The sequence below is a fragment of the Rhodofomes roseus genome, assembly GCF_022264815.1.
Source record: "Rhodofomes roseus strain CIRM-BRFM 1785 chromosome Unknown C8Q71scaffold_14, whole genome shotgun sequence".
Classification (NCBI taxonomy): domain Eukaryota; kingdom Fungi; phylum Basidiomycota; class Agaricomycetes; order Polyporales; family Fomitopsidaceae; genus Rhodofomes; species Rhodofomes roseus.
Genome location: NW_025952970.1, coordinates 869,218 through 895,432, shown reverse-complemented (window position 1 = coordinate 895,432; position 26,215 = coordinate 869,218). Strand labels below are relative to the sequence as shown.

Sequence of the window (26,215 nt, the reverse complement as noted above, 5' to 3'; positions counted from 1 at the left end):
CTTCTGGCAGCCGAAAAAATCGTCTCCAGGTAAGTAACCGAACAGGGCCTAACCCTCTTGCTGTTCGAGGAGTCATGCCAATATTCGCCACTGAGCAAAAGTTATGCACGGTGTGTGGAACTCAGCACTATCCGATCCCTGTCCGACCCCATCAGTCTGCGCACCATCAACTCAAACCATCTCCGGTGCGCCTTCCCCCTTTGCAGTGACTTATCGATACCCCTCACTGACGAACATTGCTGGTAGTTCATCGACTGTAGTGTGAGTCTGCAGTGAGCGCTTGAGCATCAATCCATGGGGTTGAGTCACATGATGCTCGACTCACAGGCCGTTCTCGACGCGGAGTGGCGCAGGCCCGACACGCGGAACCGGGAAACGAAACGAGTGTGCAACGCGTTGCTTTGATCCACCACCATCGCCAGTGGCGAAGCTCCTAGGTCACCTCAATATACCCTGCTTTGCAAATCAACCTCACTCTGTGCCACGAGGACGTCCTGACGAAACGAACCCTGGCAGCAATCGTAGTGCAAAGTCTGAGACCGGAACTACGACTCGTTGGTGAGTATCGCAAATGGAGTGGTCCAATGGTCGCACCGTATCGCAGATACCGTGTTACAACGTGTTGGGCGCATGCAAAGAACCTTCGAACGCATCCATCCGATCTCGTCACTGCTGCATTGGCTGTGTGGCACCGCGCTCTTTCATATTACTCCTTCTGGTTTGCATGCCCTGACGTTCGAGCGCTCGCTTTCTTCTCACCTCCTCCCTCGACGCTTCACTCTGACTCCGAACAGCGCACCCGCTCACAAACAATCGGAAGGAACCGACAGCCTTATTGTCTCTTCGTGTGGCGCTTTGACACTAACAGGGGCCAGCATCGCCAATCGTATCTGTCGGTACTGTCCAACGGTGCCGCTCATATTCGGAGCCACATATATAAGACGCAGCTCCGCAGACAAACCCCAAGCCCTCATCTCCTGCTCCAATTGATATGGACGCTCAGTTGCAGGGTCTTCGTAATCGGATGAAGGCGCGTGCAGTCCTCAGTAACAGCATGCAAACCGGTAGCCTCTTTGTTTGTGAGTATCCCGCCTTGCCTTTCAATGCACTTTGTTGACCACTCTCGCAGCGCACACTGACATGGGTGTCGCGAACTATCCACCCATCGCGGTGCCGACATCGCAGGGTGAGACAGTGGAATTCGATCCTGCGGCGCCGACGCCACAGGCGGTCGAGGACCCCATCCCGGATGCGCCTACCGGGACAGTCCTCGAGATCAAGCACCTGCACGAAGTGTTCGACCAGATGAAGCATGAGTACATCGTGAAGCCGGCCCCAGCAGAGTCGGCGAACGAGAGCAAGCGCGATGGGTCGAAGTACGCGGCGTATGCGTTCACTGTGATCCGACGGTTCATTCCCACGGGCCAGCTCGGGGCCAAAACTTATAACGTCACTACGTTCCTCGAGATACACAGCGCGCACCTGGTCGAGATCGGGAAGGAGATTGTTGGTCAGACCCAAGGCATCTCGTGGACAGCGAAGCCGCTACGCGTATGTTCCCTTTGTTATCGGCGAACTTACATGTAGATGAATTGACGCTCTCGCGCGACAGGTCAACCCTCAGATCCTCCTGGCATGGCTCCCGGAGCTCAAGGCGCACCTCGAAGCATTGACAGCGAGCGTGCAAAACGAATCGGAAGACTCGCCCATGCGTCTCAAGCATGCACATCTGGTCCACCTCATCGACTACCTCACCACGACGCACGCGTCCAAGCTTAGCTCGCTCGCGTCTCTGCTCGCACACGACGAGATCACCTTCGACATGCTCTGGGCGCTCTACGTCCCGCGCAAGACGATTCTCTACACGCACTGTCCCGTCACGGACGAGCCACGCGCGGTGCGCCTCACGCACGCGGAGCTCTGCCAGAAGATGGACCCGCAGGGCGCGGTGCCCGCTGCACACGACCCTACGGGGCTCATCGTCGGCCGGCAGGACAGCACCCAGAACATGCAGTACATCTGGCGGCTCGTCGTGGACTACGTCGAAGCGGACATCGCCGACGCAAGCGATGTGCACAGGCGGGACGCGCCGCCCGAGTTTGGGTACGCTGGCCTGGGGGTCGTGTTGGACATCCCGACGTTCACGGGCGCGAAGAAGATTTCGGAGCTGCCTGTCTTTCCGATCCAGTACTATGCTGGCCCCGGGGGCGTCGAGGGCTTGAAGGCGCGGTTGATCGACCGCGGCAAGAAGTGGGCGGGTATTGCCGGAGGGGTGCATCACCTGTCCTATCAGGGCATTGCCTCTCGCTGGCATACCAAGTCGTATGTCAAGCACAGCGTGAGTGCTTCTTTGGTGCAGTAGATCTTCTCGTCTTAAGCGATATTTCTTTCTAGGTCAAGTCTCGAATCATGATCGATCGAAGTGCGTCATGCGAACCCAGCTATGCGGAGATTTGCCGTTCTGACCATGCGGATATGTGCTATAGAGACCTTCGCGGATACGGCGCCGAACTACCCAAGATTCCCATACGTGACCAAGACGCTGGATGGGAAGGAGATCGACAAGCACGCGCGGCGTGCTGGCGTCTCTGCGGATGGCCAGACAGGTTCCGAGGTCCGCGAGCTGACTGACGACGAGCTCCTGCTCACGACGCCTATCGTGTACGGGTTCAGTCTCACAGACAAACAATGGAGTGGGTGGTACTCTTCCTGATCTCCCACAATCCGTTCTGATCTATGTGTCTGACTGACAGTGGAGTTCGCCGTAGAGCAAGTCACGGAGTTCCAATGGAACGACGAAGCGTTTGAACAGCTGGTAATTCCTGCACAACACAAGATGGTACTCAAGACGCTAGTGGACACGTACAATACTGGCGCGACGACGAAGTTCGATGACTTCATCTCCGGGAAAGGCCTGGGCCTCGTGATCAACCTCTTCGGCAACCCTGGTACTGGTAAGTATTGATTATTGGGCTAGCTTTGTGCGTGCCTGAGGCCAGTTACTTCATTCAGGCAAGAGTCTTACTGCGGAGGCCATGAGCGAACGTAAGTATCTGTTTTTGAACATGGTGACTTGTACCTCCTGACGTATTTACGCCTTCTCAGACGTTCGCAGTAAGTTATCATCTACAGCATGGTATTGCATATGTTGATCATTCCTGTGTGTAGAACCTCTGTATGTCGTCGGAGCAGCAGATCTGGGAACGAATGCGGAATCCGTGGACACCAACCTGACCACCGTCTTCAAAATATCCGCTGCATGGGGCGCTGTAGTCCTCATCGATGAAGCTGACGTGTTCCTTGAGGAGCGCTCTCTACAATTCCTCGAGCGTAATGCAATGGTCGCGGTCTTCCTCAGACAGCTAGAGTGAGCGTTGGACCTTCAAGGCCGTTGCCGCACCACTCACCTACCTTATCAGGTACTTCCGCGGGATCCTCTTCTTGACGACGAATCGTGTACGCGTGTTCGATGAGGCATTCCAGTCTCGTATCCACGTGTCCCTCCGCTACCAGGACCTCACGCCGTCCGCCCGTCGCCAGATATGGGTCGCCTTCATGGCCAAGATCAACGGAAAGCTGCCCAATGGGGGCCTCTCCTCGGAGGAGCTGCGCGAGCTCGCCGAGAAGAAGATCAACGGGCGCCAGATTAAGAACGTCGTGAAGACTGCCGGCGCGCTCGCCGTGGGTCGACAGGAGAAGTTTGGATACGCCCACTTGCGGCAGGTTCTCGATCTCATGGAGCAATTTGATACCAGGTGAGTATTGCGCCTCCTGTCCGATACGACTGTTAGTCTGACACAGTCTTTGGCAGCCATGCGATGTATCAATAGAACGGAAGGATTGTACTCATAGACGCCCGTATAATTGTATCGCCATTTTCATCCTTGCCCATGTCCAGAGGACCCCGTGGACGTGTGCAGTACGTATGCTTACTGATGTTCATTACATGTGCTCTTGCCGTTCCCAAGCCGTAAGGCGGGCAGACGGTGAGGTCTCATCTACAGCTCGCCGAGGAATCGAAGCCACTCATCTTAGCGTTTAGGCTGCGTGCTCACGCCGGTGCCGGCCAAGAATACGCCCGATAGTAGGTACATCGATTGAGAACCCGAGACGTAATTAATCATTGTACCCGAAGGTTGTTTCCCAGGTATAGTGAAATGGGCCTCACCCCAAATGTTGAATAACTCCTCTCGTCTCCCTCAGCCGGAAGATCATTGCAATGCACAAACATAGCAATATATTCAATCAGTGCGCTGTACTTTCGCCTCAACGCACCGCGTAGTTACTGATCGCGCCCGAGGGACGTAGCAATGCCCATCATCCATCTTCCCACGCGTAGCTACTTCGCTTCGATTTCCAGTCTTTCCGCCTGAGAGAGGTCAACATATGGGTCGATCAGACAGTCGAGCCCTAGTCATGAGTTCGCCGTCCATGCGATCCGTAGGACCGTTGGAAGCCTGTCGAGTTGTCTCCGAGGCCGCAATGCGGCCGGCGGTGGGCACATGAGCTCGCGCGCAGGGTCAAAAGCCGTGCCCCAGCCCGTCCGAGTGCGGCTCCTCGAGGACCCGTCCCATCGTCGCACTGTGAACCTCGCACACCATGCGTACCTGGATGGCCTCACGCCCCTGGGCCACTTTCGTGGTCTTGTCTGCACTTTGTACTCATGGTTCTCTTGCCCAGATTGAGGACCCTGCCAGTCTGGTCAACATGTTCATCGGCACCACGAACGGCGGGCATGTCTTCCCTGGTGATACTGCTCAGCTTGCATTGATTGCTACTGCAAACTTATTAACGCGTCATGCATGCTCACAGGCGCGACGCTTCCGCACGGTATGGTGAAAGTTGGCATGGACACCGACTCTCCGGGCAACGCAAGTACAGCACAACTTCCTGTTGTGATTTGCTCACCGCATGTTCATTACAGCAAGCTGGATACGACGCGGACCCAACTTACAACGCTTGGGGTTTCTCGCAACTGCACGACCAAGGGACTGGAGGAGTGAGTATGCCGTGCCACAGGCGCGTCACGCACGCTTGGCGTGATCGCGCTCATCACCTGCATGCTACCATCAGGGCGTCTCCTTGTCCAACTTCAAAATTTGGCCTTATGCGTCCTGCCCCAACGGCGACTCCTTTGCAGCATGCCCTACGGCGGAGGAAAATCGGAAAGTATTGAGGGCCACGCTCCCCGATGGTAAGTATGGATATGACATGGCCTTTGATATCAGGGCGTTGCTGAGCATCGGTGATACATTCTCAAGGCTCTCCGGACGACGTGGCCTCACCCGGATACTTCGCATCTAACCTGGTAGGCATGTCTCAGTCGAACCTCGAGTCTTGTTAATTGTCCCCCAGTCGACAGGGATTCGTGTGGAGCTTACGGCGACGCGTCGCGCAGCCCTACACCGGTACGAAGCTCCCTCAGGCTGTGAATGTTGCGATCTAGCTTGATCATGATCACTTTGCTCCTCATCGTATGTAGGTACACATTCCCAGAAGGAACCGTCAATCCCCGCATCTTGGTAGACATCACGAACGATGGCCAGCAAAGCAACACGAACCCCATCATGACGCTCAACTCGACGACTGCACGTGTTGTTGGTGAGTACTAGACGACGTAGCTACGTGAATATGTAGTGCTGACCTTGCCGTTACCGTTCTAGGCGGTGCTGACTTCCAGGCCTCATTTGGACCCCAGCGATACAGAGTATACACGTGTGTTGACTTCAAAGGCGATGGGTATGACTTGGTACGTGCGTCGCATTTGACGGCGTTCCGGTTCATTAATTGTTGGTCTTCAGAGCGAGCCAAGAGAATATGGGGCATGGATCAACAATAATGCGGTGAATCAGAGCGTCGACATTGAGCAGATGTATTTCGGTCGGTCAACTCGTGTAACACCGGTCTTCACACCCATTTCGGTGGCTGATTACCCAGCTTCAAGGGTTTCGAAACGAACTGGGTGCCCTCTTAACATTCAACCCGAACCCAAATGGTACGTCACGATCCATACCCTGTCAGTGATGTTGACTCAGTGGTTCCGAAAGGCACAACGACCATTCTTGTTCGAGCGGGTGTTTCCTTTGTATCCGTCGACCAAGCCTGTGCCAATGCAGAAGAGGAGATTCGCACATATGACTTTGACGTCATTCAGGCAGCCGCACGGGCCGAGTGGAACGAACTGCTAGGTCGCATCCAAGTGGACCCGACGGGCGTCGACAACGACACCGTTTCATTGTTCTATAGCTCGCTCTATAGGATCCATGTCGTCCCGGCAGATTGTGCGTCCATGTCTCTTTGAGGGAGATGCCCTTTCTGATGATAACGTTCCTGAGAAGACACGGGCGAGAACCCCCTCTGGAACTCTACCGAGCCGTACTATGATTCGTTCTATTGCAACGTGAGTACCGCTCAGGGTCCTATATCCCCTGTAGGAACTCAAGATCCCTGCATAGTGGGACACCTTCCGTGCGCTATACTCTTTACTTTCGTTGCACGATCCCCTCAACTTCGCTCGGATCGTGAGAGGTATGATAAATATACAGCAGCATGAAGGTAGTTGTCACGTTCGAGGCGGGCGCCGCCGTATTTATTGGAGGGCTGACCATTTGCGTTAGGGTGGCTTCCCGAGTGTCGCGGCTCCCTCACTCAGTTGTACGTCCAGGGTGGTAGCAGTATGTCATCAGAAAGCATCTGTTCCATTCCTCGACTGATCATGTCCAGATGGAGACCCTATCCTTGGAGAGTTCATGGTCAAGTATGTCCATCCATCGGCATCTGGAACGTTTGATACAGTACTCATTTGTTTATCAGGTATTACGAGCAGGCAACCGAGCTCAACGTCTCGTCCACGGATCTGTATTCAGCTCTGCTGGCAGATGCAGAGGTCCAGCCACCCAACTGGAACTTGGTCGGGCGCCAGGTGAACATTTGGAAGTCCCTAGGTGAGCTACTTTCTGATGCAGGCCACCGGGCTATCCGAGTGTAGTGCTCACACGTGTCACTTAGGCTATATTCCCTCAGACGTGTGGGAGCCATCGGGGACTAACACCAAGCAGGTATCGCGAACAATCGAGGTAAGCAATATCCGCGCCGACGCACTTCTTCAATGTTTTAAGCTCACGACTATTCAAGTACGCCTTCAATGACTTCGCGATCTCGCAAGTGGCGAGAATCATAGGCAACACCGCGGACGCCTCGAAGGTGCGATGGCTTTGTCACTCGCGTGCAAGCCCGAATTAGACTGACTGATATGTCACGTTTGACACGGCATCATGCAGTACGCTCAGCGCGCAGGCAACTTCGTCAACGTCTGGAACCCGAACGTCACCGTTCCTGGGCGCGATGACATCGTCGGCATGATGCAGGTGCGTGTCTGAGCTGCCTGCTTCGGTTCTGCGACACTAATGAAGTGAATGGATGCCTCTCGCTTGGCTGCGCCTCGTGTGGTCCGCGCGCAAATTCAACTCCGTGCGTGCTGGGCGTGACATCAGCCACGGTTCTTGAATGGGACGTGGAACTACACGGACCCGCGGCACTGCAGCCCCAACGATCCGACGCAGTCGACGTGCTACCTCACGCCGACCAATGTGGATGGGTTCTACGAGAGTTCGCCACTCGTGGTACGTCCAATACCCTCTTCAAGTTCTCAGTTTGCTAGTGAGTGACTGATGTGTTTTCTGCAGTATTCGCAGGTATAGTGGTGCTGCTGCGTCGTGGTCCTCGCAGTGCGGTCTGATGTGTCCTCCAGTATGTACCGCAGGATGGCGCCAAGTTAGTCGAACTCCAGGGCGGCGTGGACGCCTTTATCTCAAGGCTGAACTTCCTCATCGATGACGTACGTGCGGATATGGGCTGCATGGGATCGTTGGATTGGGCTCACAGTGAATGCGCAGAACTACTTCGACGCTACAGATGAGCCGTCCATGCAGATTCCCTTCATGTATAACTATGCGAACGCACCCGGGATGACAACGGTTCGGGCGAGGGAAGTCATAACCGATCACTTCAACCTGTCGGTGAGCGGTATACCTGGGAATGATGGTACGTGGTTGAAGTCCTCTTGCGTGCAGTGCTGACTGCTATGATACAGACTCTGGTGCGCATGAGGTGATATGACTACCCATACGTTGAATCAAACAGTGTGATAGGCGCTATGGGTACGTGGGCAAGCTTTCTCCTGCTCGGCCTGTATCCCGTCCCCGCCACGCGCCAGTACCTCTTGTCCTCCCCATGGTTCCCAAAAGTCTCTTTCTACAACCCTGTCTTCAACTCGACGACCACCATTATCGCGAACGGGTTCGAGGGGAACCCGACAAATGGCACGGGGCAGATCTTTGTTCAGGTGGGCCATCTATGCCGCTAACGTATCGCCATTCTTCACGGGACCATCTAATGCCACAATCTCCAGAACGTCACCATCAACGGGGAGATATGGAACTCGACTTGCTACCTCGACTGGAGCGCCTTTGAGGCGGGCGCGACAATCGAGCTGCAGCTTACCGACGACGCAAATGTCACCTGCGGCGATGGCCCGCAGGCGCTGCCGCCGTCGCTCTCAACAGGTGGCTTTGACTAACTCTAGCAGATGGAGACGCAGGTGTCCCTCTAGCGTTCAGTTGGTGTCCAAATGATCAGTACTCAAGGACGTAGGTTCGATGTGGGCCCGCGTGTCTAGCGCACTGTCACCGGGCACCCCGAGACACGATTTGTGTGCGTGTATACGGACTGTATGTATCGGATGGCGGACGCATTGGCGGTCGGACCAGGAGACTGGAATGGTTGTACTAGCCTCATCTTGACGCGCGCTGATACGACTCCGCGAAGCATTGCAGGAAGTCGCACTACAAGGTTGGGACGCACAGCGTCAGGCACCTGGCTGCTGAGTGCTCGTCGAGGCAAGACCAACTGCCAGTGTGTGTGTGCAGAGTACAGCATCCGTTGAGAGCGTCAGAGTGACGTGCTCGCTGTTCCAGTCAGCGCGAAGCTGGCCGCCGCGGAAAGACCCAGCGCAGACGGCTAGCTGGATGTTCGCCGGGTGGATGAGACAAGACACTTATTCACGTCGGTGAGTGCTGCGCCCGCCTGTGTTCGAGTGGTCTCTGCCTTACGGGACATCCTCCAGTGCTGTGAGATCCTCGCACGCAATGCGAATAGCTGCGATCGCCAGGGCATCCACCCGCTGTATTCGGCTTCCCGCTTGCCTTGCGAGGTAGTTTCGGAATCGCGAACACCAGAAGCGTCAAGAATCGGGAAGGCATCGCGCTGCTCGAGCATAAACGTAGAGCCATGCCGTACGTGCGGGCGTCAAGGCTGCTTGCGAGCCCCTGCTACTGCCTCCTACTAGTACTGTGCGTTGAGTGATTGAGTTCAATTGAGTTGCACCAGGGCTATCAATAACTCGCTACGATTATCAGATTCTCGTAACGCCCTCAAGTAGTGCTAGCGGCCCACGCCCACCATTGCGATGTCACGGCTGTTGGTTTGCCTCGCAGCCGTGACGTATTCGAGCGCGAGGGGGCAGATCATATGGGCTTCGAGCGTACGTCGTACGTGCGCGTGCGCTGTCCTCGGCGGGCTGCCCCGCCAAAGGTCCGGTTTTCACGGGGTCGGGTAGGAGCGTCTCCCAGAGCGAGACGAGTGATCTCGGGTTTTGGTAAGGCGCGCCCTTGGAGGAGGTTCGCGCGTCCTGAGTGGTGTAGGTAGGTGATATTCCAAATAGACTCATCAGTACTGTTTTGCTGAGTGATGTCGCCTTACGGATCCCTCCCCAGGTCAGCTTCAATCAGCGCGAGCTCCTATCCGAGACCGCACTGCGCCCTGGGCCGGCGCAGAGCATATCGCAATGGCACTAGCGTCGTCACCCTCGAATCCGCGCACTGTCGGAGCCAGGAGCCTCGCAGCGCCGCTCTGTTCGTGCGACGCGATCTCCGCCGCAGCTGCTAAGGTAGTGCGACGGAGGTTGGGCCGCGCCGGGGCGAGCTGGAGAATGGCGAGAGCTGGGCTGACGTGCCAAGGACCGCCCTTGTGCGATACGACTGCAGACGTTTACGTCGGCTTCCATTGCTCGCATGCACAGCTGTGGCCTGAGGGTGTACCGTGACCATTCGGCAGCGAATGACTCGCGGCCGTCGCATCGGTTTTGTGTGCCAGAAGCTCGTCAACGCGGAGCCAAGCCCGGTTTGAATTGCGCACTGAATGCTATAGCTGATCACCGGGAACGCACTGGGGCGAAGCGGGTGATCCCGTGCGCTGGAAGATCACAAGCGGTCTCGTAGCAAGCGGGTGGTCCAGGAGACCCTTTGCGTTCTTCAGCATGCGCAATTGTGCGACACAGCGCCCGAGAAACTCTAGCAGACATCGATATGTTCCAAGGCGCGAACATAAAAGTATCCATGTTCGGAGAGGGATCCGCGCTCGCGCTCCATACACTACGGAATAGATCCGACAGTAGAGATTGACTGTCCTGCGTAACCGGTGACAGGAGGAGGGCGAAATGCACGTTCACGACTCACAGGTGGGAGGGTCGGCTCGATGGTCGAGCGCCTGGGGATGCCGCGCTATGTGCCGGCGAGTTCTTTTCATTTAGTGCGCTTCGTACGATGGCCTGCTGGTAGGCTAACCTTTCCTGGTAGGCAGATGCGTCAGGTCGATGGCGTCGCCCGGCTATCCGCTGTCTATAGTAGCCTAAGGGTCCATGAGGCATGCAGGCGAGTTCGTGGACAGGATGTGCCACACGTTCATGAGACTGAGAGAGGATAGAGGACTCAAGCTCGACCTCGACCGCCTAGATCACAGAGTAGAACTGGGACCGCGGCCTGGGCGGAGCTAAGTCCGTTGTGATTTTCCCGCAGGATACTCGAGCGGTGGGAAAGAGTGACACGGGAGGCAATTGTCAGCACCAGGCGAGCGCGTACCGCAGGCTCGGACGCCCGGGCGATGTGTGTGATACCACTGATAGCCAGTGATACGCTTACGTGCAGGGAATAAATGCTACATCTCTCGAGGATCTGAGCAGTCGTCCTGGGCGCGTACGCCAGGGTCTGCCGATTGTCGGGTCTGCCCAGCGGTGCGGTAAGTGCGCGTGCAATCCGCCCGAATTCGCCTCAAAGCCTGCCGCAAACATACACCCTTTCCTGATTCCACCGCCCACCCGCTATTTGATCTGCCCCGCTGCCCGCTCGCGAGAGTGCGAGCTCGTCGCTGCTGGAGTTGCTTCCGCGCGCGCACATTTGATCCCACCCATCAGCAACCATGTACGCCGCCCGCCCAACTCCGACTCCGACTATGTACCACGCCCCGCACACCGTCCCCGTCGCTGGTAGCACAAGTCTCGCGTACGCCCTGCAAGCACAAGGACCTGCACAGCGCACAGCGAGCGATCGTCGACCAGGAAATACAAATGGCACGTACCCTGCCACCCACGCAGGGCTGGACGCTCGGTCTTGGCCTCACATCCAGAATCCCGATTACGGTATTTCGTATGCGTCCCACGGTAGCGGCGTGGATGGAATCCAACGGTGCGTCGCGAAGCGTTCTGGCTGCGTTGTGGGGCAGTCGTCGTAAATGTGAGATCGCTCACCCGCCTGATACGGCATCTAGCTCGCCCTTCGCGAGCGGCGAAGCGGGCCATGGGCCAGTGCCTGTGACGAGCTACCCAGCACCACACGTAAGTGATATCTCCCGTCCTATAGACTCGGGCACGTCTAATGAATGCAATGCGTTGTGAATATGGACTTCTCAGGGAGTGTATCATCATGGCACCCAGCACGAGCACCCAGCCATGGCGCCGGGCGGGCAGGTGCACTCGGCGGCTTCCCATGCTTACGCCACGCCGCATGGCGATCATCCTCGGTCAGTACCTACCAACGTCAAGCAGGAGATCAAAGAGGAAGACATGGACTGGCTGAGCTCGACCAGTGAGCGGCCCGTCTTTCGTGCGCCACTGACTCCGGAGTACAACGAAGACAACGGCCACCCGTTGAGTACATACGGGCCGTGTGGCCAGGAGGCGGATGCCGTACCGTTTGTCAAGACCGAGCCTGCATACGACTCCTATTCCTCTTATCAGGGCGCCGGCGCGTCCGGTGGTTGTGACTACACTGACGATAACCTCGGGCTTAACGAGGATGAGTACGAGTATGTTCCCAGTGACACGGCTATCGGCTTTGCAGTGAGGTCTCTTCGGTTTCTACAGCTACTCACTCAGCTGATGTTCTGATAGCCTACTCCGTACATGGCTGAGGACGGATCGCATGTACGTACGCAGCCGTATGCGTACTACGCTTCGCCCCCGCAGTCGCCCGACGAGGACCCGTACGAGCAAGACTACTACGTAGCCACGCCGCCCAGGCCGATCCACAACACTCGCTCCTACACACTCGAGAACGCCATGATACCGGTTACTCCCGTCAAGAAGTCCCCTGAGCCACCCACGCCGACGGTCCCCTCGCATCGAGGCCGCCCCATCATGGACCACCTCCCCTTCCCGGGAGACGTTACGGCGAACGCAACTCAGACTCCTGCCAGTCAGACTGTTCAAGCTGTGACTGCACCATCGAACGTGCAGCCTGCTAGCCCCATGTCGCAGAAAGCCAGTGGTGCTCAGAAAGCATCGAGCTCGCACGGACAGCCGATCCGACGCGGGCGCGGCCGACCCAAGAAGCCTCCTCTGCCCAGTCGTTCCTCCCCGCCTCTGCCAGTCAACTACCCTTACCCATCGTTTGACGCGCCCGTGCAGCCCCCGCCCGCCCCCGGGTACGACGTTCGACCGCAGCGGCGCTGGATGGACTCGCTGACGCCACCTGAATCTTCGGACGCGCCCGCCGACGCACATCTGCAGCCGCAGGTGTCGCTCGACGAGATCCCGTTCCCAGAAGGCGCGGAGCACCCGGGCCAGCAGATGTTCAAACTCACATCCCCCGGCGCCGCGAAGGATCCCGTCAAGAAGAAGCCTATCATGGCCTGCCTGTTCTGCCGCGAACGCAAGATCGCGTGCGGGCCCCCTGTCGCGGGCGCTGCGGAGCAGCGATGCAAGTGAGTCTCGATTCACGGTCTTTGTCTGCTAGCTCTAGTGTGACTGTCGATACGCGATGCTGATGCTGGGCTTGTCTTTTCGCAGCCAATGCGCACGTCGCGACCTCGTGTGCGAGTATCCGAAGGAGTCGCGTCGAGGCATGCACAAGCGCTTTCCGCGCGCCAACAAGGCGAAGGAGCAAACCGAGGGCGCGGAAGGAGACGCAGCGAGCTCGGAGTCTGGCATGGACGCAGACGTCCAGATGGGCGAGGTGGATGCACCTCTCCTGCCGTCGCCACCTGCGAGACTACCCACTGCCGACGTGCGCCGACGCTCTGGGAAGGACCGCCAGCGCTCGAACACTGTGGGTGTGGCCAGGGACCAGAGGAAGGCGGCGCAGCGCAAGGCGGGTACTTCCTTGATGGAGGCGTCGGCCGCCGGCACTAGTCTGTGACTGATCGCGGCGGTCCTCGGGCTCTCTCGTACCTTGACGGCCATGTCCAGGGGTACATGTAACATCCGTACGCGCGCGAGATACTTCCTGTCATCTGGTGCTTCGGTGGCTTACTTCTTGTCTTCGTTTCTCGTACATACATGAATACGGTCCGTCTGTCCTATCTCGTCGCTTTCATTGCTATTCCGCTGTCGTCGCTTTCACGCTTTGTTAGGTTTGCTGTGATCATTGTTACGATACCCATCTGTGTACATATGTATAGGTTTGGTGATGCCCAGAAATGCAATGTCAACGCCCACGTCTACAAGTCATCGAGCCCGTGGACCGACTGTTGCCAAGTGCGGACAGCCGCCCGTGAGAGCAGGGTCTGGTATGCCTTCTGTTCTGTCGTTGTATGCCTAGATGACGCACCACTGCGACTCAGTCAGCGTGCTAATAATCCCAGAACATTCTACTGGGCATTCTACTCACCTGGGCATACTTTGCACCCTGTCATATCCAATGGCTCTCCATTTCGACTTCGACTCAGGTATATTGGCAATATACTCTCTGATTCTGCTCAGAGCCGCATCAACGAAGCTCTGAGGCATCCACTTCGTCTTCTCCCTGATCGTTTCCCCACGACAGGAGGCGATGTCGAGCAGCTGATTGATATCGAACACGTCGCTCCACTGCTTCGGGTGCATGAAGTCCTTCGGCGAGTCGCGATGGTCTGTCCGCGCCTGCAGCTTCATGAACAGCAGCAGCATGAGCGGCATCGCGGGCAGGCCGCCGATTGTCTCGATGTACCTCTTGGGCACGTCAGGTATGTTCATGATACCCGGCGCGAGCAGGTCCACCTTGCACCGCCGCGCGAAGCCCGAGTATATGGTTCCGAACCGGTACCAAAGGACTTTGTAGGTCGCGTAGGGGTCCTTCGATGAGACCAAGTAGAACTGCGGGTCGGCCTTCACGAGCATGCGCTTCAGCTCCTCCTGCTGGTACGTCGTCGTGAGGACGACCAGATCTACATCCTACAGAAACCCTGGAAGCGTCAGTATCCGCGGGTCAGAACAATAGTGCGGGTTGACCGACGCACGTTGGGAAGACGTGTCGTGCCGTACAGCTGGCAAGCTACACCGCCCGTGAGGCAGCATGGGAGGCCGTATCGCGCGAAGATGCGCTCTGCCTTCTTCGCGATGTCGTGCAGTTCTGAGGTTGTCAACATGCTGAATGTAGCAAGGGAGCGCGAGCACAAGCACAAGGTGCTGAACGAGCTTCGCTGGGAGGATGAAGGTCTATGAGAACAAGTAACATCTCTTTACTACAAAACCGTCCTTATGCTTTATCTCCCGCAATCCCACAGAGCAGCGAGGCGTTGAGAAGAACGCAACGTGTAGCCAAACTTTGTTGTTAGTCGCCTCCGCGAAGGCAAAAACTGCATTCATGAAGTCCTCGTGGCGAGGAACATGCTTTTCTTGGATGATCATGAGCATGATCGCGTCAAACGCTACGGACTTCGCGCCCAGGTGCACGTCAGACGTGCTGGATGAACGGGGCTCAAGGCTTCCCAGACGTCATATACGCTACTAGCCTTGGGCGTCGAGACCGACTCCTGTTGATCAGCGCAAGTCAATCCGCGGTGCTGCCATTCGTCATACAGACACAAACAAGGTGAACAGCGCCAGTCCTTCTTACTCTACCACAGCTCTTCACGATCCGATCCCAAAAATGCCGATGCCCGTCATCAATGGCAATAAAGAGAACCTCCACGGCGTGAAGTCTTCAGCGCAGAGCAACCAGCGTGAGCACTGCGCAATGTTGTAGATCAGATGTCGACATCTTAGTGCTTTGAGTTCCTAGTGAGCCCCTACCTGAGGTTTAGAGATCGACTACTCAGGTTTCTGTCCTAGTATGCTTCAAAACCGAGAGTCTGCCATTGCAGGGCTGACTGCGGGAACTCCTCCACGTATTCGCGGATACGATCCTGACCGTCTTGCACAAATTCACCAGGGAGCCAGCTGAGGCTGTTGCTGCTGATGCGCGTGCGCGTACTGCAGGTGATCGACAAGAGTTCGTCGATGTCCTCTACGTCAACGTGCTGCTTCTCCTGGAAATCCTCCCGGTTCGAATCGCGGTGATCCGTCCAGCCCTGAAGCTTCATGAGCAACAGGGGCAGCAACGGCATGACAGGCAGGTAATTCTTGCGCTTGATCTGCTCGCTGGGAATGTCCGGGATGTTCAGATTGCCCGGGATGAGGATGTCGACCTTGCATCCGCGCTGCGTGCCACGCCGGGTGGATGGTAAGCTGTACCATAGCACTTCGTAGGTTGCACGGCGGCTCCTGGAGGGTACCAGATAGAACTGATCATCCTCGTCCACCAGCAGCTGTTTCAGGTATTCATTGTTCGCATGCGGTGCGAGCACAATCAAGTCCACATCCTAAAACTGACATCGGACGGAGTCATGGTGTAGGCACCCAAGTAGTACGCACATTGGGGCATCTCGTCCCTCCGTATAGAGCACAGGCTGTGCTTCCAAACAGGCAGCAGTCGTATCCGTTCTCATTGAATATGGAGACGGCCCTATCGGCGATGTAGCGGATCTCTTCGTAAGTGGGAGGTAGGGCCATCGTACCGACTGGTAGTGCAAAGACTTCGATGTTGAAGGAGCAAGGTCGAAGGACGGTATGGGACTACAAAGGAGGGCGCAGCTCGGATTATCGTGCCATTGCTCAGCGCTCATCAAGGCTTCGAAGCACACTCCTTGGCAGGACATTTAGATAAAGCCTCGTGCCACACCTACTAACCAGGGTGAGAATGAACTTTGTCTGCAATGTTCTGGCTTACCCGGTTCCGTCCGATACGCAGAGTCCGTATTCTTGATATACACTTTAGATACAAAAGGGGCACACGTGCGCAGCAGCTATTCGTTCCGACTCGTTAGACATGTCCGACAGATCCAACTATCGGAAGCGAGGAACAACCACCAGGTATTTAGGTGGTGAAGACCTCCTCTATTGCCGTTTCCGACGCTTTCTCGGACACGGGCTCTTTGTTGTCTCCCTCGTCCGAAGGGCCTTCGATAGCCTGGGCCACTTCCTTGGCCAGGTCTTTGTGGTCGAACAAGGCCGCGGTTTCTTCCAGGGTGCGGTTCTTCGTCTCCACGAGCATGAAGTAGAGGAACACGAACTCGAAGGCGATCCAACAGCAGTAGAAGATCTGCAGCAAGTCACGATTGAGCCCGCGCGAGGCCTGTGTACTTAACGAGAGACGCACGTAGTATTTCCAGGCCAGCCTTTGGAGGGCAACCGGGTTGACATACTGGTTGAAGATCAGGGCGAGCGAAACACCGACGCTGTATACAGTAAGTCCCTTCGCTCGGAGCGAGTTCGGCATAATCTCGACAGTATAGGTTACTATTAGAGGCGTGTAAGCAAGGCTGTCCGTGAGAGCACATGTCAGTCGCTGCACAGTTCTTGTCTGTGAAAGGCACTCACTCGTAGAACAGGTAGTATAGGAATATAAACGCGATGACGGCGTGCGCGGCAGCCGGCTGCTCGTGGACCGCGTACTGCGCTGAGCAGATAGTTTGCAGGATGAAGAAGACCAAGCTTCCTCCTGTTGCCCACAGGAAGAGGGGTCGGCGTCCAGCTCTGTCGCACAGAAACGAGGCGCCGATTGAGATGACCAAGTTCCAGATAGCGAGGATGCTGTTCGTAGATCAGTAACGCCTTCGACTGAGATCCGTTCTGTGACTTACCCAGTGATGAGCAGCTGCGTGGTCGTGCTGGTAATCCCGATGGTGTCGAAAACCTTGTTCAGATAGTACGACACGAGGCCGTTACCAGACCATTGCGAGAACCAGCCAATTGCAACAGCGATGATGATCCGCCGCCTGTTTCCGGGGGTCTTGAAGAGCGTCAGCCAACCGACATCCTTGTTCACTAGATCATTTTATAAGGTGCGTCCTAACGAGGAAAACACGGCCCACAAACTTTCGCGATCAATTGCAATGGCGGCCCTGATTTCCTCGAATTCGAATTGTACAAGTGGATCTTGCTCATCGCCGTCAGCGTGGTAGTAGGCAAGAATCCTCAGGCCTTCTGCCTCCCTTCCCTTGGTTATGAGCCACCTAGGACTCTCTGGAGCCAAGAAGATCAAGAAGAACTGGATGATCGACGGTATACCCTGAATGATCGACGGGATACGCCACGACCACTGATTGGGTATGTACGCCGTGCCGTATGTTGTCCAAGATGCGCTATGGTACAGTGCCATTAGCCAGGTCGAACTTTATGGGGCTAATGAATGCTACGTACATCACGTTCCCCGAGTACCAAAGAGAGTTGTACACGGACGTCAGAGGCGCACGGTAGGTCGGATATGAGATTTCGGTGACGAGCATTGGTGCGGCATTGGCTAAGCGCGAATCGTATGAGTAAGAGCTCTGAACGATGACGACGTCTACCGTACTGGCGAAGCAGACACCAAAACCGATGAGAAACCTGAGCGCTTTGTCAGCGATATCAATTCCACGGAAACCACAGCAACGTGCCTTCCTCCGATGAACATGCCGATATTGTAGGCAGCAGACTGGATGGCGACTCCGATGAGAGTGAAGATAGCGCCAACGAAGATAGTTGCACGCCTCCCAATTCCGTCAGAGAGGTATGGTGCGAACGGATACGCCGCAAGCGACCCTATATTCTGATTCGTCCTTCAACGGTCAGTTTGTCGATCCGTAAAAGCTATGACTAACCTGCATAGCACTGAGAGCGCCCAATAGAGATCCAGATGGGTGGTTAAAGTAGTCCTCCCATTGATACAACGATTGGAAGTTGTTCATCAGACTCCCGTCAAACCCGTTCGCAGACGATATGATGATGCTGTGAACAGCTACTGCATAAGCGCGAAGGGGATCGTCTGTCAAAGTTTGGCTCACAAGAGGACGATCCATGCATGTAGAGTAATGAGTCTGCGATAAGTCGGTGAGTATCGGCGGCAGAAGGGAAGGCCGAAATGAAAAGCACACGCACCGCCGGTTGTTGTACCACTTTCTGTTTGGGTTGAGAAGGTGCGCTATGCTGCTGCTCGCCCCCGTCGCTACCGTCGTGCCGACTGCCATGTTGCCCGCGCGTGCGTCGTGAACAGGCGTAGGAAAGAAGCTTCGTAGGAAGAACGTAAACTCTCGTACCTGCCCAAACGCAAAGAGTGGATTTATATGGACGCCATGTCCTCAGAATAACGACGGTGCTGGTCAGGATCGGAGGACAGGTGATGTTCGGTGGCCCAATGTTCAGAGCACGAACGCCGCATGATCACCCCACATTTCCCCGGATTGACATTGCCACGAGAAGCACCTCTTGCCTCGATCTCGTGGGCGAGGCACAATCCCTTGCTTGCAACTTCGCACCGGGTGAGACGAGTACGGCGGTGATAGCATAACGCATAGTACTCACACTACGACCTATCTTATGTTGCTACATGTTGTTGCGACTCGGCACAGACGATGTGCGATGACCTATGCCTTGCATGCATGTCAGGTCAAGCGAACAGATAACATCCGTACACGGCGTTCAGAGAGAACAACAGGGTCTACCGAGAGCAAGTGACCTCCTGCAACACAGTTGCACGGAGCACCGCCGGCGTAGTAAGCCGCAGTCCAAACGCAGTCTGTCAAAGCACTCACAGGTGCGGGCTTAGACACAGCCCTCGGACCAGCGGCCAGACACTTGCCGTTGTATACGGTGGCAGCGAGAGACGCATACGCTCGCAGGAAGGACTCCCACAGAAAGAGCGAATGGGTCACCCCCACAGATGGCGGGAATTGAGAGCCGCTGCTTACTGCGCCCGCGCTTGCCTGAATGAGTTGTCTGACGGAAACGACAACGTCAGCGAGGCAATTGGATGTGCAAACGCCAACGTGACCTGATAGCCGCCACCTTGCATCCTCCGAAGCCGAACGATCATGTTTGCTCTCTTTGGAAGGTCATATCTATGCACCATTGGTTAGTTGGCAAGATCGCAGTTAGGCCGTCGACCTTCGTAGGCATGAAAGAGACTGACCAAGGGCCGCATTGCCATACCTACGGGTAATGAGTGAAAAGTTCACAAATGATCACCGCTCGAAGACGGAGCAGTCGCATCCGGCAAAAAGTCGGCCATACAGCACAACGCGTGTACAGCTGGAGCGGGACTCGAGCAGTATTAATGGCACAAGCGACTCTGCAGAGAGAACGGACCCTTTCCTTGCCAGCTTGAAGTTGGCCAAATAATGGAGTACGTGTACTCAAACGCGCTGGAAAACCAAGAAATTGGGCACTCCCAAGCCTGGTAACATCATCGTTCAGAATCAAGAACAGGAGACAGAAAGCAACGAGAAGACCCTCAGTATACAAGATGCGGCGACAAGCCACGCAAACATCTGAAAGCGTGTAAAATAGATGCCGATTGGATAAACCGTCCGGCAATCTGGGAATGTGCTTTAAGGTTCCATGGTCGTAGAATGAGAGGATTTAGGCTCGGGAGCAGATGGAGTAGGCCCAAAAGCGAGGATCCGCGCCTGTGAAGGCGAAGACGAGGTTCCCGCAAAGCGGTAGCTTGGGCGGCCAATGGCTTCCACTCCGTCGGTGATATTGAAGCTGGGATCAAGCGGCGCACGAATATGAAGCACACTCTTGAGATGTAGCTCGCCGACGACCGCCTCAGTTCCGCCGTAGTCTTCTGGGCTCCAGGAAGCGCGGCGCGAGGTATGACGGCTTGAAGGCAGCGCTTCCAGTATTTGAAATCTCGTATATATCGGCGTCCGAAGAGACGCTGCGACGGTAGGTGGTTACTGCAGAACATCTGTGCACGACCAGCTCGTGAACAAAAACTCGTCACTGTACCTGTAACGCTGGTCATGATGGTTGGGTCGAACCAACAGATGCTTGACTCACCTGTACAGTCCGACGCCGCTTGAGTCAAGGGTGACCGACATTATCCGGGGCGAATGAGGCCGACACAGCACTATCTGGTCGCTGTCGTCATGGATGTGTAGATTCGAAAAGCTCCACCATCCATCCGGAGATGAAGCCTGAAGACCGACGACAGGCACAAATATGGAAGTCGATGCGATTGCCATACTGTGCGCGACACTAGAACCGTACTAGAAACGTGGGGCCTCAGCTATCGAGAGGACATGTCATAAGATGAGTCGCCCCGGACTAATGCAATCACTTACGGTCGAAAAATGGCTCGATGCCAATAGGTGCACCTAGCGCAGACGGATTCGGGCGAACAGAGGATGAAATACACCGTGACCACGTTGGCCGCATCGGGCGCAGTCGCGTTGCCTTCATTTGCGGCTCAAGCTTCAGCTTGTTCGCCTGCGGTAGACTGCGGAGACTTGCGGTCTGCAAGGATTAGTCTGATATCAACCGCACAAAGCAGTTTTGATTGTCTCTCGTATCGCGAAGAGACCAGATGCTAGACACCGACTTCAGGCGTGTCCACATGCAGGGCGTTGGCGGAGCGAAGCTCAGGTGAAGCTGGAATGCAAGATCTGAGCTCTGAATGTCCTCAAGCAGCGTCGACCTCCTAAAGAAAATACTGGCCACGGGCTCGCCGACGATGAGGAGATGGTGAACGCAGAGGACAAGTCGAACTGCTCCAGCCTCCAGCACTGATCCAATCAAACTCCGCGGCGAGCGGACCGATGCGACGCTGTGGCGAGGTGTGGCTGGCCGAGCACCCGAGACCCACACTGCCAACATCATGGAGGCCGGGAGCAGCTCATCACCTCTACCCGCACCTCCAACTCGCTGGCGAGTCCTTCAGATATGTCCGACAAAGCGGACAAGGTCGCCCGCCCAGTCTCCTTCGACGAACTCTGCAATATCGCAAAGAAGGTCGTCGACATCTTCGCACAGCATGACCTCTTGTGCTGTCTCACGGGCGACCTGGCATGTGCCCTCCAGGGTGTACCGAGACGCCCCTATGTGCGCTCAATTCACCTCCGTATATCAGGAACCGTCATGCTGATCGACCCGGCCGGGTGCTGCAGGACCTCGTGGTGGTCGTGGCGTCCGAAGAGCACAAGCAGGAGCAGCTGAAGGAGATCGTCACGGAGAGCGACCCCGAGTTCTACCTCATCGCGCGGAAGGATCCTCGCGCCGGGCACAAGGCCCTCTGTTACAAGCTCCCGCACCGCTCCGGGGAACGCAAGCGCGGCTGCGAGATCCACGTCCTCGCTACCGGCATGCTCAACATCCCCGAGGTGCCCAAGGACCGCGTCGAGACCCTCCGCGGCATGCCTGTGATGCCCCTCCCCATCCTCATGTTCATGAAGCTGCAGACATGGTCTGACCGCCGCGTCTCTGTCCAATCATACATGAAGTCGAGGCAGCACGACGAAGACGTCAAGGACATCCGCGAACTGTTGGCTATCATACGCGGACGCGGCGGGGATCTGAGCACGAAGGGGCTGCTGGAGTGGCTGCCTTTGACTGCTGTCTACGCGGCGCTGGGCAGGATGACCGAGTTCGCCCATAATTTCCCTGACACGGAGACAAACTGGAGGGTTGTTGGGGCTATGAAGTGAGGTGCAATCGGTGTCCTGCGCTGCCTCTTGGATCTTGCCGCATGCCGTTCTGTCTGGTTCGTGGCCCTGACATTTGACCGTGCTCTGTGTTGACCTACGTTGCAGATGTCATCGCTATCCCGAGCTTCCGAAGATACCGGACAATAGACTTATACCCTCGTTTGCGCTTTCGATGCATGCCTATTATCTTACATCCATCTAATAGTCGACATTCCCGGGTCTGTGGCCATACTATATATGAACAGGGTCATTTTGTGTCTCTACTGACCGTTGGGTTGATGTTTGTGGCGCCATCGTGACGATCGACCAAGGAGGTAGACTGCCATTTGCCAGGGTTGGTGTTTCGATGATCTCACTTCTCGCGCCTCACTTATCGGAAGCCTGTGTGTACATACCACGACTTGACTTTGTACGCGCTCATTCCAACCAACAGTGCAACTCTGGTCGCTGAAGGCAACCTACGATGTTCGAATTTTGGCCGACTGGTTTGTGCCGATACATAAGCCAGCATAAAAGATTTGTGTCTGGTGCGGAACGAGGTGAGCTACGTCACAATCTAGGCAAGGTTCCTTCTCACCGTCAGCCTGATTGGCAGGTACACGGGACTTCATGTCATTCTTCTGGACGCGTGTTTCGAAGCGAGTAGCGAGCGCTGAAGCACAGCGATGCGTGGTGGTTGGCCCGGATGCAACCGCCCACCTTTCCCTCGTACTCTACCTCTCGAAGGCTGCAGTCGTACCACCGGCTGTAATGCGCTCACCACCCACCTATGGAGAGATCTGTGACATCGCCAACAGAGCCGTCACGATATTCACCGAGTGCGGGTATCAGTGCTGCCTCTTCGGTAGCACAGCCTGCGCGTTGTACGGAGTGACGAGATGCCCAAATGTACGCTGAATCTCCTGGCTGTTCTCGCCTCCATCTGACCTCGGCGCCAGGACGTGGACCTAGTCGTGCTCGCCACGCCGAACACCAGCACGGAGTACCTGAAGCAGCTCCTGGTGAACGAGCCCAACGACTTCTACCTCGTGCCCTCGAAGAAGCGCGACGCGAATTACAAGGTGCTCTGGTACAGGCTGCCACCCGGCGCGCGTGGCAAGAAGCGCAAATGCAAGGTCGACGTCCTCGTCCCCGGGATGCTCAACATCCCCGCCGTCCCCAGCGCGCAGGTCGCGTACGCACGCCACCTGCCCGTCATGCCGCTGCTCCCGCTGCTCCTGCTGAAGCTCCAGGGATGGACGGACCACCGCGACTCGGACCGGCGGGACTTCCGGCGGAAACAGCATGTCGACGTGGAGGACGTCAAGGAGCTGCTGTCGTTCGCCTGCGATCTGCGCGTGCGTATCGGCAGTCGTGAGCTCGGGTGGTTGCCTGCGGACTTCGTGGAGGCCGCTCAGAACCGGATCCATGAGTTTGTGGGGGAGTTCCCAGAGTCGGTTTTGCGATGGAGGTCTCTTGGCTTCGAGGCCTTCTGAGAATGGCTCCGCGATAGAATGCAGATACGTGTGTAGCTGAATTGACCACTTCGTGACATCGCCATTGTTTATTTTATGCAACAGACGGTACAGTCATATCGCAACGTGTTTCCGCTCAAAAGCACCTTGAGAGTCTGTCGATGAAGTGGCACCGTATACATCCATACGTCAGTGGGCAGGGTCTTGCACGTCGTAATCACTCTTCCAACCGAAGCTCACTGTCACTGGCGGCGCAGATCCTGCATCAGGTTGGCACTATGAACCAAGCCAGGCTACACGATCGCCACGGTTTCCGAATTCAACTCGCTCAGTAAGAGATATCATGTAGGTGACGTGATGCCGGGGTAAAGAGACCAGAGAACGCGTAGACCGAGGCTCTGAAATGTATGCAATTCACTTAATAATGATCCAGGACTGAACCGTTTCTGAACCGCTTGGACTCTGTTTGAACGACATGGCATTGACAGCGATCGCGGGCATCACAATTGGTGGCCGTTTGTGCGTTGAGCTTCAAATTGCATCGCGTGCCACTCAGGACATGGTCATCATACAGTCGATACGCGCCCCATCCACAACCATGCCAACTTTCGTAATGAATCCTGAAACGACATCCTAGCAGCGACCATACCATTCGACCAGAAGTATTTACATCAAACTGCGTACGGCGGTCAGAACGTCAAGACACACACGGCGGATTCTTCACTGGAGGCGACACCAAAAAGCGACCTATAGTCAACGCCCAATAGACAGCCCCTATGAATCTCTCCTGCGTATAGTACCATCCTGCGACCAGCCGTCTCGTCCACGTCCAGCTACGCGGTTCATTGTCCATTTGCATGCCGACGTACTCGAACCACTGAGGATACACACCAGAACATCCCCAATCAATCAACCACAGCCTCCCGTCGGTACCAACAATGACATTGCGCATGGCAAGATCACCATGTGTCATGACAAGTGGTGCTTTGTCGTCGAATCCATAACCGAGTTTGAAGTGATAGAAGTCCTCCGACGTCCGAAGTCGGCCGTTGAACCAGTCCGCCATCTCACCCTTCGAGCTGAACGGCCCGATGTGGTATTCACCCATCACCGGGCCATAGCATAGCTCAGGACTTGCAAGATCATCGATGAGAGGACCGGGGATCTCGGACGATTGCTGCTCCGTACGAATCCGACGCAACTGTTGGACGTATCCCCGAAGTGTCCACGTAACCCAGGCTTTTTGCCAGAACCACATCTGGCTCCAGCATGTTTCCAGAGTCCGCCCTTCAATGAAATCCATGAGCAGATAAGCTCTGCTGTCCTCGATGAAGTAGCGGTGCGGCTTGGGGACGGGAATTCGTGTCTGCGACCGGACGAGCTCCATCGTGCGGAATTCCCACTCAGGCAAGTAAGTATAAAGTTGAATCTTGATCAGCCGTGTCGGACTCAGTTGAGCAACTGGAGCAGGCATGCCCTCGAGAGGCGAAGGGATGCTGAGCCGTGGCGCATAGTCACATATGGCGACGATCTCTTCGTTCGTCATCCGATCAATGTCAGCATCATCATGTAGCGCGTGCTGCTACACGAACATGAAGGTTTAGCGTCGTACTAACACATGACAAGGGGTTGCAACATACCATTGGAGCACTGCGTCACTGAGTGCGCTGAGCTAGAGATGGTATTCCTAGACGAATTGTTGATTGAAATTCTAGATGAACATCAATAGGACTCTCAATAAGCAGCGATGCCAATCCTCACGACTCGCTACCCTCTTAACCGAGAGTTCGCTAGATTCTTCCCGTCAAATCAGCGTCAATATACCTCGACGAGCCGTATAGACTCACTTTCAAATAGCACACACGCACAGCGACGGGAGTGAGACGTCCAGTGCCTTCGGTCTGTTGGTACCCCTGAGTGTGCTGGCGTTCAGAAAGAGAACGGGACTCTGAAGTAAGATGGCGGTGTCTTCAACCAGCTCACGGCCACTGTGTCTCAGACGCCCGAGCATGAACCTCCGCAAGACGGAATTCCCGAATCTATCTTCAATGATACTGGCGTCCAGCCAGTTGACAGGTCATCGATTCATCCCCAATACACACCCTCTACTTCGTCTGTAGCAGAGGCAGTCCACAGACCCCTACAGGTAGTACGGACCCCGCGTTCGCATACCACTGGCGCCTCTTCTTCGCACACGAACGCGGAACGTCTGTCGAGTTGCAGACGGCCCTGATGAGCGTCCAGTACAGGTCGGCGATCACTCTAGCGCTGAGCAGGCCATACCTCGTAACGAATCGAGGTGTCCAGACGGCCCTGCAGCTGCGCTGCGCCAGGAAATGGACCGTACAGCAACTCATTGATTACGTGGTGGGAGGGAAGCAGAGACACAAGTTTCGTTTTGACATCGCAAACGGGAGCGGGTGTGCTTTCTGGTGCTTGACCGTGATATGGGACTTAGAGGAGACGGGGATGTTTGAGAGAGGGACGACGGCAGCGGCGCAGAAACATCGAGACGATTTGCGCATCAACGATCCTCGTAGCTTGCCCGTGCAAATGCCTCGCGGATTCTTCTATGCACGAACTCGTAAAGAGGCTCACGTCCGTCCTCCTCCGCCCGCAGGCAAGTGTTTGACCAAACTCGTTGCAGCAATTTGAGCCTCATCATGCTTACAGCTTGAAGCTTGACCCTCCAACTTGAAGCCTTCAAGCACCAGTAGGGAACCTAGTCT

The 26,215-nt window shown here is 55.9% G+C and overlaps 11 protein-coding genes across 11 annotated transcripts; 6 read left to right on the top strand and 5 right to left on the bottom strand.

The window, feature by feature from the left end:
* The first annotated feature begins 862 nt into the window (after positions 1–862).
* C8Q71DRAFT_137076 (P-loop containing nucleoside triphosphate hydrolase protein) lies at positions 863–3,886 on the top strand. The gene is made up of 11 exons (XM_047916517.1): positions 863–1,079; positions 1,130–1,551; positions 1,613–2,338; positions 2,395–2,422; positions 2,487–2,693; positions 2,754–2,954; positions 3,013–3,045; positions 3,106–3,114; positions 3,169–3,367; positions 3,420–3,755; positions 3,812–3,886. The coding sequence occupies exons 1-11, from the start codon at positions 992–994 to the stop codon at positions 3,828–3,830; spliced, it is 2,268 nt and encodes a 755-aa protein (XP_047777500.1). The 5' UTR covers positions 863–991; the 3' UTR covers positions 3,831–3,886.
* A 713-nt stretch (positions 3,887–4,599) lies between these two features.
* C8Q71DRAFT_797719 (glycoside hydrolase family 92 protein) lies at positions 4,600–8,578 on the top strand (the record flags this gene model as incomplete). The annotated part of the gene is made up of 24 exons (XM_047925764.1): positions 4,600–4,747; positions 4,813–4,871; positions 4,925–4,999; positions 5,074–5,194; positions 5,262–5,308; positions 5,356–5,408; positions 5,483–5,601; positions 5,664–5,749; positions 5,802–5,880; positions 5,945–5,995; positions 6,048–6,281; positions 6,339–6,400; positions 6,456–6,555; positions 6,618–6,674; positions 6,724–6,757; positions 6,814–6,944; positions 7,009–7,076; positions 7,135–7,203; positions 7,281–7,367; positions 7,494–7,622; positions 7,751–7,837; positions 7,896–8,043; positions 8,151–8,344; positions 8,411–8,578. 24 exons carry the CDS (start codon positions 4,600–4,602, stop codon positions 8,576–8,578), a joined length of 2,406 nt encoding a protein of 801 aa, XP_047777499.1.
* Positions 8,579–10,925: 2,347 nt separating this feature from the next.
* C8Q71DRAFT_136792 (uncharacterized protein) lies at positions 10,926–13,668 on the top strand. The gene is made up of 4 exons (XM_047916516.1): positions 10,926–11,668; positions 11,744–12,172; positions 12,224–13,035; positions 13,121–13,668. The coding sequence occupies exons 1-4, from the start codon at positions 11,402–11,404 to the stop codon at positions 13,467–13,469; spliced, it is 1,857 nt and encodes a 618-aa protein (XP_047777498.1). The 5' UTR covers positions 10,926–11,401; the 3' UTR covers positions 13,470–13,668.
* A 268-nt stretch (positions 13,669–13,936) lies between these two features.
* C8Q71DRAFT_797718 (uncharacterized protein) lies at positions 13,937–14,676 on the bottom strand (the record flags this gene model as incomplete). Its single annotated transcript, XM_047925763.1, has 2 exons — positions 13,937–14,482; positions 14,548–14,676. The coding sequence occupies 2 exons, from the start codon at positions 14,674–14,676 to the stop codon at positions 13,937–13,939; spliced, it is 675 nt and encodes a 224-aa protein (XP_047777497.1).
* Positions 14,677–15,167: 491 nt separating this feature from the next.
* On the bottom strand, positions 15,168–16,239 carry C8Q71DRAFT_136467 (uncharacterized protein). Its single transcript, XM_047916515.1, has 3 exons — positions 15,944–16,239; positions 15,323–15,891; positions 15,168–15,259 (listed from the first exon to the last, which is right to left on the bottom strand). The coding sequence occupies exons 1-2, from the start codon at positions 16,079–16,081 to the stop codon at positions 15,358–15,360; spliced, it is 672 nt and encodes a 223-aa protein (XP_047777496.1). The 5' UTR covers positions 16,082–16,239; the 3' UTR covers positions 15,168–15,259; positions 15,323–15,357.
* A 206-nt stretch (positions 16,240–16,445) lies between these two features.
* On the bottom strand, positions 16,446–18,576 carry C8Q71DRAFT_859341 (hexose transporter; the record flags this gene model as incomplete). Its single annotated transcript, XM_047927617.1, has 11 exons — positions 16,446–16,670; positions 16,728–16,890; positions 16,949–17,161; positions 17,212–17,395; positions 17,447–17,712; positions 17,771–17,870; positions 17,925–17,956; positions 18,022–18,158; positions 18,211–18,337; positions 18,394–18,426; positions 18,488–18,576. The coding sequence occupies 11 exons, from the start codon at positions 18,574–18,576 to the stop codon at positions 16,446–16,448; spliced, it is 1,569 nt and encodes a 522-aa protein (XP_047777495.1).
* Positions 18,577–19,696: 1,120 nt separating this feature from the next.
* C8Q71DRAFT_136464 (uncharacterized protein) lies at positions 19,697–20,751 on the bottom strand. The gene is made up of 3 exons (XM_047916514.1): positions 20,674–20,751; positions 20,390–20,598; positions 19,697–20,286 (listed from the first exon to the last, which is right to left on the bottom strand). Exons 2-3 carry the CDS (start codon positions 20,572–20,574, stop codon positions 19,839–19,841), a joined length of 633 nt encoding a protein of 210 aa, XP_047777494.1. The 5' UTR covers positions 20,575–20,598; positions 20,674–20,751; the 3' UTR covers positions 19,697–19,838.
* Positions 20,752–20,945: 194 nt separating this feature from the next.
* On the top strand, positions 20,946–22,032 carry C8Q71DRAFT_797715 (uncharacterized protein; the record flags this gene model as incomplete). Its single annotated transcript, XM_047925762.1, has 3 exons — positions 20,946–20,958; positions 21,306–21,340; positions 21,496–22,032. 3 exons carry the CDS (start codon positions 20,946–20,948, stop codon positions 22,030–22,032), a joined length of 585 nt encoding a protein of 194 aa, XP_047777493.1.
* Positions 22,033–22,782: 750 nt separating this feature from the next.
* On the top strand, positions 22,783–23,507 carry C8Q71DRAFT_710657 (uncharacterized protein; the record flags this gene model as incomplete). Its single annotated transcript, XM_047920757.1, has 2 exons — positions 22,783–22,920; positions 22,971–23,507. The coding sequence occupies 2 exons, from the start codon at positions 22,783–22,785 to the stop codon at positions 23,505–23,507; spliced, it is 675 nt and encodes a 224-aa protein (XP_047777492.1).
* A 598-nt stretch (positions 23,508–24,105) lies between these two features.
* On the bottom strand, positions 24,106–25,400 carry C8Q71DRAFT_136417 (kinase-like domain-containing protein). The gene is made up of 4 exons (XM_047916513.1): positions 25,334–25,400; positions 25,248–25,283; positions 25,127–25,197; positions 24,106–25,065 (listed from the first exon to the last, which is right to left on the bottom strand). Exons 3-4 carry the CDS (start codon positions 25,127–25,129, stop codon positions 24,184–24,186), a joined length of 885 nt encoding a protein of 294 aa, XP_047777491.1. The 5' UTR covers positions 25,130–25,197; positions 25,248–25,283; positions 25,334–25,400; the 3' UTR covers positions 24,106–24,183.
* Positions 25,401–25,649: 249 nt separating this feature from the next.
* C8Q71DRAFT_710545 (uncharacterized protein) lies at positions 25,650–26,141 on the top strand (the record flags this gene model as incomplete). The annotated part of the gene is made up of 1 exon (XM_047920748.1): positions 25,650–26,141. A coding segment is annotated over one exon (492 nt), but the record flags the coding sequence as incomplete, so codon positions are not given.
* Between the last annotated feature and the right edge of the window lie 74 nt (positions 26,142–26,215).

What these genes read in the sequence shown, in the direction of transcription:
- C8Q71DRAFT_136467 (XM_047916515.1), bottom strand. Translation starts at nt 16,081, where the DNA reads ATGGCCCTACCTCCCACTTACGAAGAGATCCGCTACATCGCCGATAGG. An exon ending in GAGGGACGAGATGCCCCAAT is followed by an intron (nt 15,892 to 15,943) that starts GTGCGTACTACT and finishes TGTCAGTTTTAG; the next exon opens with GATGTGGACTTGATTGTGCT.
- C8Q71DRAFT_137076 (XM_047916517.1), top strand. Translation starts at nt 992, where the DNA reads ATGGACGCTCAGTTGCAGGGTCTTCGTAATCGGATGAAGGCGCGTGCA. An exon ending in TCGAATCATGATCGATCGAA is followed by an intron (nt 2,423 to 2,486) that starts GTGCGTCATGCG and finishes TATGTGCTATAG; the next exon opens with AGACCTTCGCGGATACGGCG. An exon ending in TCTCACAGACAAACAATGGA is followed by an intron (nt 2,694 to 2,753) that starts GTGGGTGGTACT and finishes TCTGACTGACAG; the next exon opens with TGGAGTTCGCCGTAGAGCAA.
- C8Q71DRAFT_136792 (XM_047916516.1), top strand. Translation starts at nt 11,402, where the DNA reads ATGGCACGTACCCTGCCACCCACGCAGGGCTGGACGCTCGGTCTTGGC. An exon ending in CGAGCTACCCAGCACCACAC is followed by an intron (nt 11,669 to 11,743) that starts GTAAGTGATATC and finishes TGGACTTCTCAG; the next exon opens with GGAGTGTATCATCATGGCAC. An exon ending in GCTGCGGAGCAGCGATGCAA is followed by an intron (nt 13,036 to 13,120) that starts GTGAGTCTCGAT and finishes GTCTTTTCGCAG; the next exon opens with CCAATGCGCACGTCGCGACC.
- C8Q71DRAFT_136464 (XM_047916514.1), bottom strand. Translation starts at nt 20,574, where the DNA reads ATGGCAATCGCATCGACTTCCATATTTGTGCCTGTCGTCGGTCTTCAG. An exon ending in AGCGGCGTCGGACTGTACAG is followed by an intron (nt 20,287 to 20,389) that starts GTGAGTCAAGCA and finishes GATGTTCTGCAG; the next exon opens with TAACCACCTACCGTCGCAGC.